The sequence below is a fragment of the Elephantulus edwardii genome, unplaced genomic scaffold, assembly GCF_000299155.1.
Source record: "Elephantulus edwardii isolate Elephantulus edwardi_28Jun2011 unplaced genomic scaffold, EleEdw1.0 scaffold00267, whole genome shotgun sequence".
Lineage (NCBI taxonomy): Eukaryota > Metazoa > Chordata > Mammalia > Macroscelidea > Macroscelididae > Elephantulus > Elephantulus edwardii.
The window spans coordinates 471811-489386 of NW_006400017.1; the positions used below are offsets into that span (position 1 = coordinate 471811).

At 46.9% G+C, this 17576-nt stretch overlaps 1 protein-coding gene across 1 annotated transcript in view; it reads right to left on the reverse strand.

Moving 5' to 3' along the window:
* The window catches only part of P2RX1 (purinergic receptor P2X, ligand-gated ion channel, 1), a 27491-nt gene extending 10228 nt beyond the window's left edge, over positions 1-17263 (reverse strand). Inside the window, exon 1 of the mRNA XM_006899792.1 lies at positions 17042-17263. Coding sequence (XP_006899854.1) covers positions 17042-17178 — 137 coding nt within the window. The 5' untranslated portion in view covers positions 17179-17263. The remainder of the gene's footprint in view (positions 1-17041) is intronic.
* Between the last annotated feature and the right edge of the window lie 313 nt (positions 17264-17576).

The following is a 17576-nucleotide window of genomic DNA, read 5'->3' on the forward strand; positions in this document are numbered from 1 at the left end:
AAAGCGCCTATGAAGTGGAGGTCTTCTCTACATCACAGGCCATGACGAGTCAGAACTGATGTCAAGATTCTTGATGATGGGTAGATTTCATGAAGGGAGATTTCGTTTCTCACAGTTGAGGAGGTTAGAAGTCCAAAGTCAAGGCCCTGGCTCTAGAAGGTTCTCCATTCTGGGGGAAAATTCTTATCTCAGTTCTCTCACATTTTTTCTGGTATTCATCAGCAATCTCCACATGGCATCTATCTTCTGTGTCTAATCTACTTTTAATCTCAAAACTGGTTGGCTTAATTTGAGGAGAGTGGGGGAAATGTTTTAAACTCAAGAATATTAAAAAGGCACGACTTAGAGAGTTGGTGGGGTGGGTAGTCCATAGGGAGTTTTGCTGCTAACCCCATACCCCAAAATCAGACCTTCTGGTGTGATAGAGATTAGTGGAACCCCTAAGACTCTTGCCCTTAGCCAACCTTCAAACCTGAAAAAACCTCACGCCTGTAGCTCAACAATAGACTAGCCTATAATGTGACCTGTAACACCAGGCAGACACTCACGCCTTAGAATAACCAACCATATAAAGTCAAAAGAGTAAAGCCCAGAGGCAGGGAGGGATAGCATAGAAAGAATAATGGAAGTGAGACTAACAGGGAGGAAGTGGGAAGAGTGCAGTCACATCACGGGTGTTGTAATTAATGTTATAAACAAAATGTGCATGAATGGTTAAATACAAAATCTTGCTTTGCAGAGTTTCTTGCAAATCACAATTTAAAAACGTGATTTTGTTTAAGATATGCTCAGTGGTAAGGAATTGCCCAGCCAAACCAAAGAGGCAGGCAGTTCAAATCCACCTGTTGTTCGTTCCATGGGAGAAAGACAAGCAATCTCTTCCCATGCGATATACAACCTCTGAAAATCTGCTGAAGGAATCAACTATGAGTTGATTCTCACTCAAAAGCAAGTAACAACAACTATAGTGAAGTGGATACATGAACAAAAATTTTTAAAAAAACAATTCCCAGATGTGATATTGGGGGGGGAATTGCACAGCAAATTAGGTTGTCATTGAACAATTTCTGTGTAATTTATCGAAAAAGAAGGATTGGTAGTTAGAAAATATGACATTGGTGATAGAAAGGAAAGTGGATGACCAGTGACTCATTGGTGGCAAATATTTTTTTTAAAAAACATAAATGTGGACTATACACGTGGAATTCACAGGGATCAAGACCATGGAGAAGCTCAATATCAGCAGTCAGAACAGGGATTGGGGCCAACTGTGGAACAGACCATCAGTTGCTCACGTATATATTCAAATTGGAGCTGAGAAAAATAATTGAAACAAGCCCACAGAATAAAAATATAGTATATTCCACCCCCATATAAAACCACCTCTAGAACAGACTTGAGGCACTGAACACTAATGGCCAGATGAATTGTGGGATGACGTCAGAGACATCATCCATGAAGAAAGCAAAAGGCCATTAAAAAGACAGGAAAGGGAGGGGGAAATAACCAAATGGACGTCAGAAGAGACTCTGTGACGTGCCCTTTCTCTAGAATGTAAAGAAGCTAAGGGAAAAGGAAACAATGATGGAGAGAGCTGGGTAGATTTCGAAGGACAGCTTGAGAACACAAAGCAAAGCGTCCTAATGAAACGTGTGAAAAAGACCTGGAGTTAGAAAACCGAAAGAAAGACCATTTTAGGCATTTCTCAGATTGAAAAAACAATTGAAGAAAAGATTCAAGCCTTGAGTTTTAAGACTCAAAGATTCTACAGGTAAAATATTCAATACAGGAAGTACCAAAAGAAGATGGAAAAATAATTAGAGTCACTGTATAAAAGAAAATTGGTTGAAGCTCAAACCATTACAGGAGGTGTATTGAAACTCAACATCAAGAAGTCAGTCTCATTACTGGGCCAATTGGCAGTACCATGATAGATGGAGAAGAGATTGAGGTTGTTAACAATTACAGCTTGCTCAGCTCCACAATCAAGACTCTTAATACCAACAGTCAGGAAATCAAAAGACGAATTTCAATGGGAAAATCTGCTGTCACAGACCTCTCCAGAGTAGTAATAAGCAATGATGTCAGTCTAGAGACTAAGGTGTACTATGCATCAGAGAGCTGGACAATGAGTAAGGATGACAGAAGAAGAATCAATACCTTTGAGTAGTAATGCTGGAGAAGAGATTTGAACAAAACATGGACTGCCAAGGAAACACATAGGTCTGTCTTAGGATGAAACAAAATTTATCCTTTAAGGCTAGGATTATGAAGGTCCATTTCACACACATTGGGCACATGGTTAGGAGGGACTGGTTTTCGGAGAAGGACATCATGCTTGGAAGGGTGCAGGGACAGTGCAGGAGAGGAAGACCCCGAATGGATTAATACAGTAACTGAGGCAGTGGGGGTTGGTGTGTCAGAGTGAGGGAGACTGGCTGAGGACAGGGAAGGCTTCATACCTGTTGTACATGGGGTCGCTATGAGTCACGGGCAACTGGACAACACATAACAACATAGGATTAATGGTACTAAAGGAAGAAGCCCAAGTTCCACTGTTGAAAAATAAGCCTTCAGAGTTCAATTAAGATATTTCAACAAACAAATGGAGCTCTCGATGATAAGAAATTTGGAAGACAGCTGTCTGCCCAGCTGACTGGAAGAAACCCTTACTTGTACCCATTCAAAATAAAAGGTAATCTGATAGAATGCAGAAATTATTGAACAGTATCCTATTACATGCAAAAGCTTCCAGAAGTTGAGTAAAGAACAGCTGAAGCAGCACATCATTAGGGAAGTGCAAGAAACTTTCAGAAGAGGCTGAGGAATGAGGGTTATCATTGCTGCTGTCAGGTGGATCTTGGATTAAAGCAGAGAAAATCAGAAAGATGTTGTTTCTGTTTCATTGACTATACAAAGGCATTCAACAGTGTGGATCATAATAAAATATGGATAAATAATTGAGAAGAATAAGCATCCCAGAATACTTCATTGTCCTCCTGCGGAGCCTGTCTATAGATAGACCAAGAAGTCATTTGAACAAAACAAAGGGATACTGTATAGTTTAAAATAGGAAAGGCATACATCAAGGCTTTATCCTTTTGCCATACTTTTTCAATCTGTATGCTTAGACGTAATCCAAGAAGCTGGACTAGACAAAGAACGTGGCATCAGGATTGGAGGAAAACTCTGGTGATATGCACATGACACACTTTGTAGGCAGAAAATGAAAAAGGTGTGAATTACTTATTAATGAAGCTCAAATATAGCGTTCAGTGTATATAATACTTCAATATAAATAATTTAAAATCCTCACAAGTAGACCAATAAGATACATTATGGCAAATGAAGAAAAGATGGAAGTTTCAAGGATTTTATTTTACTTGGGTCCATAGTCAACACTCATGGAAGCAGCAATCTAGCCAACCTGCTACCAAGCACCTGTTTAAAGTACTAAATAGCAAAGATGTCACTTGATATGCATATGAAGGTTGGATAATGAACGAGGAAAACCAAAAAGAGTTGCTGCCTTTGACTTGTGGTGCTGGCAAAGAATATTGAATGTTGGAACAGGACGTCTTGGAATACAGAGAAAGACTTCCAAAAGAACGAACAATTTTGCCTTGGAACTAGTGCAGCCAAAGCACTCCTTAGAGGCAAAGATGGGGAGACTTCATCTCCCAGGCTTTGGGCATGTTGGTAGGAGGGGCCAATCCCTGGAGAAAGGAATCATATTTGAGAAAGTCGAGATTGTTGGCTAAAAAAGAGACTCTCCACTAGATGAATGTGCACAGTGACTGCAACAGTGGGCTGACACATCGCAGAGACTGTGAGGACGGCACAGGATCAGACCGGGTTAGCTCTATTAGGCACCGTCATAGTAAGTCAGAGCCAGTCGACGACACTAACACCATAGGATTCAGTGACACCGCTTATACTTTTCACAATGTGTTAACATTCTCATTATTCTCTTTCCACAAATCTGGGTTCCCTGTCTCTCTTTATCTCCTCCTCTTTGGTCTAGGGTAAATGCTGACCATCAGCCAATGAGATTCTTTCTAGACATTTATTGTTAGGTAGAGTTGAGTCCATTCATCTCATAGGGATGCTAAGTATACAAAACAAAACACTGACTGGTCCCCCACCATCCTCCCCACACTGACCGCTCCCCCACCATCCTCCCTACACTGACGGGTTCCCCACCATCCTCCCTACAGTGACGGGTTCCCCACCGTCCTCACTGTTCTCATAACATCACTGCTATGTTGTAACCTGGCAACCACTGTGCCAATCCATTTCATCGAAGGTCTCCCTCTTTTTCAATGACCTTCTACTTTTCCAAGCATGATGTCCTTCTCCAGGAACTTGTCTCTTTTAGAATATGTCCAAAGTACTTGAGACGGCTTTTTGCTATATCTACTTCAAGAATGAAGACCCATTCTCAGCAATCAGCATGTTGAAATTCCAGAAATGTCGACATCACTGTTAGATTCACAATGGCCGGGAAGGCCCTAGAGTAGCCTTGATGGGGGACTTCGTCTCCTTACAAAGAAAAAGAAGTGGCTTCCACTGACAAATGGGGAGGAAGCAGACAGGAACTGGCTTCAGTTTACACAATCTGTAGTCATGTACACAGTCAAGGGCATGATCAAGGGTGCCACGCTGGACTGCTGATATAAAGGATGTGCCCGCCTTCCTCATGAACAAGAGAAATGCAAAAATTCTCAGGTGAAAAGTACATCGATAGGATTCAGATGAGGCCAGATGTTTGTTCAGTCTCTCAGGTCCAGAAAGATGAGTTAATTATTATTTTTTTAAAATTTTATTTAAATTGTTAGTGTAACAAAAGTTTACAGAAAAGTTGAATTTTCATCCATTCATTGTTGAACATTTTCTTCCCAACCCTTCCCTCAATTCACTTTCTTTTTAAAAAAATATTCATTCATTGTTACACAATTTTCCTCCTCCCACCCTTTTCCTCCCCCTCCCCCAGTCCTCTTTAAGGTACTTCTTATTCTGGACAAGATGAGTTAATTCTTTTTTTTTTCTTTTTTTTTAAGATGAGTTAATTCTGAAAGGGACATTCTGGACGAGATGAGTTAATTCTTAAAGGAAACAATACACACTGAATTTGTATTAAATTCAACTGCTTTAATTCAGCAAGCCATGCCAGTTAAAAACAAGAATATATGAAAATTTTTGCATGGTATTTATGCCTCTAAAAAAGGAATCATTCAACCCGTTGATGAGTAAGATCTTAGAGTTTTCTATCTATGAAAACAAGCACAGATGATTCCTAAGGTTTTCCCTTCGCATTATTTTTATGTAATAAAAGTCAAATAACAAAGGACGTGAGAGGAAGTCTTGCCATCTTCACTCTTAAGGAGCACTCTGGCGGTATATCTTCTAAGACAGATGTGTTCGTCCTCTGGCAGTCCAGTATCCTCCAGGGATAGAAGTTACGGTTCCAACATGTATTTTGAAGGGAGACAAGTTAGTGTACAGCACAGGAGCAACTAGTTTTGTCTTTTTCTGGAATCTCTGGGACATGCCATGTTCTTTCTGTCCCACAGATGACTTTCTGAGGCTCTCTGCCTTAAGGCTCCATCTTGGGCTAGATGCACCATTCTGTGCACTATGAAAATGCCAAATGTCCAGGAAAGAGACTCAGTGGGAGAGTCTTTCAGATGTTTTCCAACACCAGGGGCCTGCTGAGGCTGGAGGATAGGCCTGGAGACCAAGCTTTATGAGGCCAGCCCACCCTCTTTCCTAAGGACCTGCCATAAAGAACAGCAGAGCTGAGGCCTGAGAGGTTTGGAGGTGAGTCATTCAATTTCTCCAGGCCTCAGTTTTCTCAATCGCATGAGTTAATAAATGTGAAAGCACAAAGAATGAGGACTGACAGCAAGTCATACTCAAATTCATTGCCATCAAGTGAGAGTCATCTCATAGCTGACCCGCCAGCAGGTTTTCCACTTGCTGTACAGAGGTAACTCGTGGTTGTTGTGAAGCCAAATACTGTTACCCACAGTGGACAGTGTTTGGTGAAGCTCCCCGATTACAACAAGCTTGGAAGCAGGAGTGGCATCCACTTCCACAACAACTTGCCTCTGGAAACCCTATGAACCTGGAGGAAGGACGAAAGTCATACAGGAAGTGTCTAGGACTTCGTTCATAGGGTTGCTATGAGTTGGCTGCAACTCGATGGCACTTAACAACAACAACAACTCACATGGGAGACTTCCCTTCTTTCTCCTTTGGGCCAAGTAAAGGCTATAGATACAACCAACTCAAAATTCAAACCCAGGGCTGTTCAGTGAGCTCCAATTCATAGTGACCTTCTATCAGAATGTTTCTGAGGCTGTAAATCTGTATGGGAAGAGACTGCTTTCTGCAGTGGACTGACTGCCTGGTGGGTTCAAACTCCTGACCCCACAGTTTGTGGTCTGGCAAGTTATATACTTCAGTTACAATCTGTTTCATGGCAACTCCATGTATTTCAGAATAGAAATGTGCTCCATGTGATTTTAAGGACTGATTTTTCTTTTTTTAATTTCAATGAAAATTTACAGATACTTTGGATTTCCATTCATTCATTCATTGTTGCACTTTTCACCCCTCCCAACCTTTCCCCCCAGTACACTCTTCTCTTTGAAAAGTAAAAGAAAAATTCTTTCATTGTTTTACAAACCCTCCCCCAGGTCCACTCCATTATGCAGTCTTCACTCTGACTCCTGTCATGACAAAAATACCTTAATCACATATTACTTTTAAATAGTTTTCTCCCTCATCTGTTTCAAGGCAGTAAACATTATTATTTATCCCATCTTTCTCAGTCTCCCCCCAACCCCGATGGCAGTCCTGTTTTATAATAGTGGCACCATGCAGTATTTGTCCCTTTGCAACTGAGATATTTCACACAGCATGATGTCCTCCAGGGTCACCCATTTTGAACAATATTGCATGAGTTCCTTGTTTTTCAATGCAGCGTAGTATTCCATTGTGTGAATATACCACAGCTTCTCTATCCATTCGTTTGTTGATGGGCATTTCGGTTGTTTCTAACTCCTTGCTATTGTGAACAAAGCTGCGATAAACATAGGTGTGCATAAGGACTGATTTTTCTAAAGTCAATCTCTCTAGGCCTTTCTTCCAAGGTACCTTTGGGTGAACTTGAACCGCCAACCTTTCAGTTGCACCTGAGCACTTAACCGTTGTACCACCCATAGATCCCAAGGGTTACACAGACATTGCTCTTGTGTATTATTGAATTGAAACAGACCCATAGCTGCCCCTCCAGTGGGTTTTCAGAAGCAGTTAATCACATGAAAGGAGAATGCACATCCTTCTTCCACGGAATAGCTGGTAGATTTGAACTATGTGCCTTTGGGACTGCAGTGCAGATTCTTACAATATTGTTATGGTTGTTGTTATGTGTCATTGAGTCTCTTGCGACTCATAGCGACTCTATGTACAACAGTCCTGAAACCTGTCTATCCTGTGCCAACTTTACTGTCTCTGACACACCTACCCTCATTACCCCAGTTACTGAATCAATCCATCTCACTGAGGGTCTTCCTCTCCTGCACCGTCCCTCCACCCTTCCAAGCATGATGTCCCTCTCCAAGGATTGACCCTGCTTTGCAACATGCCCAAAGTATGTCAGACGAAGCCTCAGAATTCTTGCCTCTGAGGAACAGCTTGGTTTCATCCTCTCAAGGACGAACACGTTTGTTCTCCTGGCAGTCCATGATAATATATTCAATACTCTTCTCCAGCACCACAGCTCAAAGGCATCAATTCTCTTACTATCATCCCTAGTCATTGTCCAGTTCTCTTACCACATTAGGCATTATTATTGTTTCAACCATGCTAGGGCAGGAAACAGAGGGTCAAGTGACCACCCCAAGGGTTTCTAACATCTAGTCCTTCACCCTAACCGAGGCCTCTGTGAGAATGGCCTCAGGGTGGTGGCCTCCCTGACTCCTTGGGCAGTTTTGTCCTTCCCTTGTTCACTTTATGAACCCCTGCTCTTTTGGGTCCTCCAGTTTCAGTTTTTGAGGTTCAGCCTGCACTGATGAAGGACTTCCCACCCAGTGAGTATTCCATCCCGTTGGCAACAGTGATTGGTGTAACACCCGAGGCGTATCAATAGTGAGGTCAGGATTTTTCCGAGTATTACTTGGAAAAAGGCATCTTCTCTGCTGGGAGAGTAAGCAAGGAGACTTCAAGTTCATCACTGTGGTCAGTCATCTCGGCAACTTCACAGAGCAATCATGGTCACAGAGCCAAACCAGAGGGAAGCCAGAGCAGGAGGGTGGGGGTGGGCAGAGTCCTGGTGGTCTTTTTTGAGTACCTGGATCCAGACATGCCTGAAGTAGGAACTACTTCAAATACGCTTTTGGGCTTTTCATGTACATGAGTCAATAGATTCTCTTTGTTTAAGGCCATTTGGGTTTGAGTTCTGTTGCTTAAGATTGGGAGTCCTGGAGAAAACTCCTCTCTCGGTTACGGGTCCCTTACATTAGACAAGAGCCTTCATGTAACATTCAAGGTAACTGTGTGTGTGTGTGTCGCAGTTGAGGGTGAGTGTGGGTGTCCTTGGCGCCCATCTGGTGTTTAGCTGGAGGTTTCCAGGACAAATCTGTGAGCACAACTGTGGGCTTGTTTTATGCACGCTCAGCCGCTCAGTCTTCCTGTCCCAGCTGAGCCCCATGCAGCCTACTCCCCGTCCTGCTCCCACAGCGCAAAAACTCTCTGCATTCAAGCGGGGGTTCCAACTCACAGCGAACCCTCATGAAGAGATGAGACGGCTCCTCTTCCTCCTGATGAATCATGTTAAGAGGAGATTGCTCGTTGTTTCCCCTAAGAGCCACTGGTGGTGCACAATCCGCTACTAGACACACCATCTCCAGAGCTCAGGCAACAGGAGCTTGGCCTTGTAGTCTCCAGCCACTGCTAGCTCGCGAGGGATTGCCTCCCTGACACTAATGGACCCCTTCCATAGCCCACCTCCTTCCTTCCCAAGCCCCGCCCAGTCTGACAGCAGAACTAAACCACAGGCCTCCCCAGGAGTCATAAATGGTGGTCACTGCTGCCTCCTGCAGGTCTTACATGACAGCTGAGGCATGAAAGTCCTGAGGCTGAAGTCAGGCTTCTCCCAATCAGGAATGTGGGCATGTCAAGCATCACCCTCACCCTTCTTGCCCCTTCCTCCAGGAAGGCCTCTGATTCCATGCTCAAGCTTGAAGGGGCTGTTGGTGGACGACAGGGCAGCTGCTCCCTGTTCTGCAGCATTTGCCCTTTGTTCCCCCAAGTCCTTCTAACGGAGATGGGGAAACAGGCTGGGCAGCATCCTTCGCAGGTGTCAGAGGCTGGGCAGGGAGCCCCAGGCTGAAGGTGCCCTCTGGCCAGCTGGCACAAAGGGCTCAGAAGGAACAGTAAGCCACGCCGAGGCCGGGAAGGAGCAACGTTCCCAGGGTCTGTCTGCCTCTTGGGGCTCTCGGTCTTGAGGGTCAAAGGGAAAAGTCAAATCTGGCATCAGTGACCTCGGTTCTGATAAGAATAGAACCACTCGTGGCGTCAGGCCTGCCTTCCCCTGTGGCTGCCCTGACTGACCCTCCAAAGCCAGGCCCTCTTTAACCTGCCCTCGATGTCACCACCCTGGGAAGACCACCACAGGCACATGATCCCAAGACCACCAGCAGATCTTCACCAGTCCAATCCCTTCAGAACTCCTTTTCCCATCCTTTTACCCTGGTCTCAGCAACACACTGTCCTGGGTCTCTATTTTCTGGTGACCTCTGGTGGGAAAGGCTAAGAAGCCAATGAGTGGCCTGTGGGGTCACAGGTGGGGTGACTTCAGGCTAGAGGTTACTCCTCTCTGAGCACTGAGGTGAGGGGGCTCTCTGGTGGTCTAATGGTAAGGGGTTGGTTGCACTGCTAATCCAAAGGCATGTAGTTCAAATCCACCAGCTGCTCCTTGGGAGAAAGATGGGCAATCTCTTTCTGTGCAATTTATAGACTCTGAAAACCCACTGGATGGTTGATTCTGAGTTTATGGCACAATAACAAAACAGAGATAATAAACCTGACCGTAAAGGCACTGTTTCTTCGACAAATATTTTAGCAACAAGTATTTACCTACAATGTGCTGAGCACTGGGCTGGACCCCAGGGAGTGAGGGAGTTACTGACTCACTCCCACAGCTGACCCTCCAGGGGGGGTCTCAGAGGCAGCAGATCACAGCAAGAGAGGCCCATCCCCCCCCCCCACCACCACCAGGAGCAGCTGGTGGATTCGAATTGCATGCCTTTGAGTTGGTAGTGCAGCTCTTTACCCACTAGGCCTTCAGAGTTACCTAGGGGGAGAAAGAGTCCCAGTAACTCTTTAGAGGGTAATTTTGATACGCTCTCTTCATAAGAATTAGTAGAGTGTGGCATGTAGCAGGCATTTTATAAATAAACCTTTTCTCTGTCTCAAGTCTTCCTTCATTGATTACTCTTTAAATACTGACCCACCCCCCTAATCCTGGATTCCGTTTTCAGCACAGGAAGAACTCCCCATGAGCTAGCAAGGACACACAGTGCTCCCCAAATGTCTATCTCTAGTTCTGTGCCTTCCTCTGAGACTCAATTTCACATGATCATTTAGTTATTTTACAAATATTTTTTATTGAGATATTTATGTGCAAGAAAGCTCTGGTGGAAAAAAAAATTTTTAAAAAAAGAAAGCTCTGGTGGCCTAGTGGCAAGAAGTTGTGCTGTATTCCCAAAGGTACCTGATTCGAATCCACCAGCTGCTCAGTGGGAGAAGGATGGATAGTCTATTCCCATACCATTAACTGGCTCTGAAAACCTGCTGGGGGGTCAGCTATGAGTTGGTCGTGACTCGATGGCACACAACAACAACAATAATAACATAGCAACTATTAGGTGCAAGGAGTCCCCGGATGGAGCAAATGGTTAAACACTTGACTACTAAGTGGGAAGTTGGTGGTTTGAACCCAGGCAGAGGTGCCTTGGAAGAAAGACCTGAAGATCTGCTTCTGAAAACACTACACACTCCCTGCCATTGGGCTAATTCTGACCTAAGGTGACTCCATAGGACAGAGTGGAACTGCCCCATATGGTTTCCAAGGCTCTGATAGTTATGAAAGCAGACTGCCACATCATTCTCTCTCTCGGAGCATCTGGTGGTTTTGAACCACCCATCTGTTGGTTAGCAGCCCAGCACTTAATGACTGCCACTGGAATCCATGTTTAAAAAACTCTGTGAAGCAGCTCTATTCTGCAACATATGAGGTCAGCATGAGTCAGAATCAGCCAGACCATGATTGGCTTTGGTTTTCTGTGGTTTATTGTGTGCAATAATACTATATTCTAAGCATTGAAAATACAGACGTAAACAAAACTCTGCACTCCAGGAACTTACACAAATATTTACATCTCCAATGGCCTGCTGCATCTCACCTGTACCTCAAACCCAAGGAGAACCTTTGGAAACAGTCTGGCAGCTTCCCCCCTCCCCCAGCCCCTGGCAGCTTTTAGAATGATTATAGAACCACCACATGACCACTCCTAGTTATATAAGCGGGAGAAACGAAAACATATGTTCACACAAGACTTGTAAATTAATATTCCTAACAGTATTAGACATAACATCCCATAGTAAAACAACCCAAGTGTCCTTCAACTGATGAACATGTAGCCCAATGTGGTATATCCGCACAAAGGGCCATTACTCGGTATAACAACACTGGAATGTACGTGGCATGAATGAAGCCTGATCCATGCTACAACACCAGATGGACCTTGAAAACACGACACTGAGTGAGAGAAGCCAGACACCAAAGGCCACAGATGATAGGACTCCATGACCAGAACAGGCAAGGCAGGTGGTGGAGAGGGGTGGAGGGGAGGGACTGCAAGGGATACGGGTTTCTTTTGAGAACACTCTGGAATTGGATGGTGAATGCTGCACAACTCTGTGGATATACTGAAAACCACTAACCTGTATCTTCAAAAGGGTGCGTTTCATGGTATGTGTATTGCATCCTAATGAGAAAGATAATTGAACCGAACAGCCTGACTCCTCATTTCCTCGTAGAAGCTTTTCCTCCTGTGCCCCTACGATGCGGGAGCCAGGTGAGACAGAGACACACACAGATCGCCCAGTTACACACAGAACCAATACCCCCTTCCTTCCTTTTATATTCAATTCAAATCCTACTTTGGTCACTGGAAACTAAAGGAGTCCTGGCTTATCTGTCTATGAAAGGAGCCCCCCTGACCCAGGCCCGTGGCCGTGATGATGACACCCCATCCTCTCAGTCAGCCAAGACCGTCTGCAGGTGTCCACAGACCTCCTCTCTCTCTGTCCCTCCCTGTGAGCTCCCCACACCATCCTCACCATCCCAAGGAACACAGCATGGCCAGCAAGAAGATGCAGCAAGAAGATGCAGTAGAAATGCTGCCTGGGTGAACTTCTCTCAGGGACAGCCTGTCTCTGTCCTTATCACTAGGGGAGGCTCTGGGTGGTTCCGTGGTGAAGATATGTGGCTGTTAACGGAAATGTTGGATGTTTGTGTTTATCTGAGGGCAGCTCAGGAGACAGGCCTGGTGATCTGCTATGGAGGACAGCTCTGCTCTGACACGTGGATTGCCATAAATCGCAGTCCAACTCGACCCTAATTGGAGTGCGCTGGGATCTACTGGGAGGAGGGGACCCCAGGATCTCCATGAGGGGTCTCTAAGGGACCCAAGAGCAGATTTGCCCAGCCTCCAGTCTCCAGGCCTTTGAACATGGCTGGTTCTACCCTGTCACCTCTTCCAGGAAGCCTTCCCTGCCTTCCCCCCCCCCCCCGTAAGCAGTATTCACAAACCCCTTGGAGATCTTCCAGTGTGGGCTGCCAGACACCCCACTCCTCCCCAACCAGAGTCCCTGCCCCGGGAAGAGACATATCACAGGACACTCATTAGCATAAGCCTGTACCTTGTCAAGTTCGGACTTTCAAGTTTAAAGAATCTTCTAAGGATAATTGCACCTTACACACTTGCAGCCCATTGTTTGAATACTTCCAGGGACAGAAAGCTCACGACCTCCAAGGAAACTTAACTCATTGCTGTTGGGTTTTCACAGGCTGTAAAATTGCACAGGAGGAGACCGCCCATCATTGCCCCGAGGAGTCACTGGTACACGTGAACCAACAGGGAGGATCTTCTCTTGGGTTAACAATGTGACTCCCTATGAACTGTGTAGCCAGAGCTCCTTGAACAGCTCTAAATGAGACCACTTTGGGTCCCCTGAGTGATGACTCAGCTCAGCCCACCCCTCCCCAGAGCCTCAGCCCAGCTACCCTGCCCCTGACCCCCTATATAAAGACCTGGCCTCATTCACTGTCCCTGTACTCTATTGGGCCCTCAGCAGCCCTTTTCACCTGTCTCAGTAACTCTCTTCATCTCTAAATCTCCCTTCATCAAAGGAGCTCTGGTAGCCTAGTGGCAAGAAACTCTGCTGCAACCCCAAAGGCAGTGAGTTCAAATCCACCAGTTGCTCTGTGGGAGAAAAATGGGCAGTCTTCTCCCATGCAATTAACTGTCTCTGAAAATCTGCTGGAGGGTCAGCTATGGGTCGGTTCCAATTTGATGGTACACAAGAACACAGTTAGCACTGCTAACCCATACACAGTATTGGTCTGGTGGTTCATTACACCAGCACTGAGCTGCTGAGGTGTTCATGCAAGTTGTTACTACCTAATACCTGTCCTTCAGGCCAGTTCTGTGAGTCTATTCCTCTCACTCCTGGCTGTGTCCTGTCTCTTGGCCTCAGGGGGTGGGGGTTCTCTCTCTGCCTGGCTGTATCCTGTCTCTCGGGCTGAAGGTTTCTGTCTCTTCCCTCGTAGTCCTCTCTGTCCTTCCTCCAACAGCCACAGGACCAGACGTTCAGACAGATATGTGAGTAGGGCCCCATCTCTCTTTAGGAAAGACTAAATTGTTGTGCTTGGTCTGTAGATGGGTGTTTTTTCACCCCGTCCCCGTGTAACAGAACAGAAAAAAGGCTTGGCCTGAATTCTTGGTCTGTAGATGCTGGTTCCTGAGGATTCGGTGCAACACTGAGAACTGGCCAGATGAGGGCGCCAGAGACAACACGAGCTGCAGCCCTAACTAAAGCCAGAAACCTGGGCTTGAGTGGAGTCAGGTGGGGTGGCAGGGCTGCTGCGTGACTTAGGCAGGCTGACGTTCCTTCCCTCCTGAGGCTTCTTCATTTCCAGGACATCAAGCTTGGCTTTGAAGCTGTATAGATTTGGGTTCAAATCTGCCTCTTACTAGCTGACATCTGTCATCACTAACATCAAGGAAGATCACTATTTGGGATCTGAATAGGACATCTCGGGAAGACAGGGGTAGTGATGCCCCCATTATTGAAGGTATGTTATTCAGGGCCAAATTGTGATAGGACCTGGGGCACGGAACACAAGTGGCCTGCCCCTTCCACTCTGACGCTTTGCAGTCCGAATGTGGAAAGGCTTTGGCATTGTTTGCAAATGACAGTCTGGAAGCAGACCTGAGGATATAGCAAGCATAACATCCTCCCAGTCTTACAGGGCAACAGGCAGCTGGGTCTGAGCGGGCAATCTCTCTCTTCCAGACAAGGTCAGGAGAGAAGCGGAGGGTGGTGGACTTCTACATCTGTCCTGGGCTGCCATCACAGCACCAGGGTCCCCATTACAATGGTTTCCCAGAGGCAGAGCTGAGGCCTCAGGGTCAGGAGGTCTCAGCTATCACCCTGGATTCGCTGTCCATCTGCTGTGTGATTCAGGAAGACCATTGCTCCTCTTGGGAACTCAGGCTCCCTCAAAGCTCAGATAAGACCCCTGATGTAAAAGTGGCTTGTGAATGGTACAGACGCAGTGGCAAAAGAGGTGTCCAAAGGCTAGTCCTGGCCCCAGCTCAACCAGCTCTGTGGACTTGATGGGGTCTTGAGACTACATGGGGTGAGAGCAAAGGACATTTTGGATATCAGAAACTCTGGGGTGACCAGGACCATGTTGTCACTGTTTGGGCTCCTGGCTGGCCCACCTGATTGGCTCCATTCAGCAGTCCTGGCTTGTGCCAACAGCAATAGACAAGCTGCTGTTAGATACTGAATTTCAGCCAAGACTTCCAGGGACCTGCAAACAACAGATCGGAACCTTGCCCTATTCTCTGCTTTCCTCACCATCTCTGATAGCTTAAGCCCACTGTTAAAGTCACTGTGGCAATGATGTCTTTTCCCAAAGACTAGCCTTTCTATTCAATCATCTGCTTTGCATCTGAAAGCTGGACAATAAGTAATGACGACAGAAGAAGAACTGATGCTTTTTTTCTGTGGTGTTGGAGAAGAGCACTGAATATCCCAGGGACGGCCAAAGGAACAAACAGATACTCATGTCTTGGAAAGCGCAGCCAGTGTGGTCCTTAGAGGCAAGCATCGTCTCACATACTTAGGGCATTTTGCTAGAAGAGACTATTTCTTAGAGAGGAACAGCATGCTTGGAAAGGTGGAGGATTAATGAAAGAGAGGACGACCCTCAATGAGATAGACTGACACAGTGACTGTAGCAATGGGCTCAAGAATATCAGAGATCATAATGATTGCACAGGATAGGGCAGGGTTCAGATCTGTCGTTCATAGGGTTGTTATGAGTTGTACTCAACTCAGTGACACCTAACAACAACAAAACCCCTCCTGACAAAACGCCCAGAGTATGTAAGATGACATTCCACTGTGCGTGACTCTGAGGAACACCCTGGTTGCACTTCCTCTAAGATAGACTTATTTGTTCTTTTGGTCGTTCGTGGGCTAGTCAGTTCTCTTCTCCAGCACCACAGTGCAAAAGCTTTAGTTCTTCTGTCATCCTTATTCATTGTCCATAGACCAGAGGAAGCAGCAAAGTCAGACCAAGACTGTTAGGCAGCCCTGGGGCCCCAGAAGAGCCAGAGCCCCCTCAGTGTCCCTCAGGCATCTAGAGGCCATCTGCAGAGTCAACATGAATGGATATGATGCCCCCACCACAAGGCACACTCCTCAGGACACATCCACTCGTGTGACAAGTCTGGTCACATGAAGGCACAAGAGCAACAGAGTTGTGGGTAGGACACACACGTGTACTCACACAACACATATGTGAAGCCACTGTCAGACCTGTCTTGACTCCCAGGACAGTCAGGCTACAAGGTCTTCCCCCCACCCCACCCCCGAGCCTGTGCTCTGGGAACTGTGAGAGTGGTTGAGACACCTAGAAGGGGGCTTGTCATCCCTGGGACCAGAGCAGACCTCAGGCCGCTGTCTGAGCACCATGAAGGACCAGGACTTCAGAACCTGCAGTTTTCTCTGCTCTGCTGCTGTGGGCTGATGAGTGGATTCAAATGCACAATGACCTCAGATGACAGTTCTGTCGTCCAGAACCGCCCAGTGGGGTTTCCAAGGCTGTAACCTTTACGGGGACAGATAACCAGGTCTTTGCTCCCGTGGATCAGCTGGTGGCTGCTTTCCATTTGCAGCTGCTCTTAACCATTGCTCCACCAAAACGCCTTTTCTCCACTCCAGGGGCCTCAGCCACGGAAGGGACGGTGGCCGCAGAGCTTGGTCCTCTCTGGCCTGTAAGGTGGGTGTGGATCTGTTTCTGAGGAGCACCCAGGGTTGAGAGGAGATCAGAGGTGGAAGGGCCACGTGAGTGTGGTCTTGAGGGGGGGGAGGCAGGGGGCCTGGCCTCAAATGTCACACATCCTGTCAAGGAGCAACCAACACTTAGTGCGGCAGAGACTCCAGCTCACCATCAGCCCTGGGCCAGGCTTTCACTTCTGCCTCAAGGCCCCCATGTCAGCAGTTAGCAGCTTTGTCCACTCCTTTTGGACAGCCGTGGGGGTTTATTAGGAATATATTCCAGTGGATACAGAGGAAAGGGTCTCCCTAGCATCATGGGGAGTATCCCAGAGCTGAGCACAGACCCAGGTTTGGGGGTGATGTGAAAGGACAGCGGGATGGAACCCAGACTCACCCAACCACGTAGACCAAGACGACGAGCTGGATCAGTCGGAAGATGATGCCCACCTTCTTGTTGCGCACGAGCACCATGCGGGGAGTGTCATACTCGAAGAAGAAGGCGGCCAGCTCGTCCTGCAGCCGCCGCGCCATGGCGGCCCGGAGAGGGGCTGACAACGACCCCCCCCTCCCCGCACCAGATAAGTGGGGTGTCACACCACAACCACGGCTGGCCTTCGGGGGGAACTCCCAACCCCTCAGGCAGGACAGGTGGAACGGATGCGGGCAGAGGTCAGGCTGCAGGAGCCTGGGCCGAGTGGTGAGCCCGTAGGTGGTCAGAGCAGTTTTTGGCCAGTGCAGGCGATGGTTCAGGCCAGCGCTCCCGTGGACGAATAAATTCCCCAAGTCAGATGGGGGCGGGCCCGAGGGGGCCACCCAGGCCCCGCCTGCTGCCCCTTCTGGCTCCTCCTGGGCTGCTGGCCTCCGGAAACAGTTGTTGGCAGGAAACCACAGGCAGCCCATCACTGGGGCAAAGATAAAGCTGTCAGACC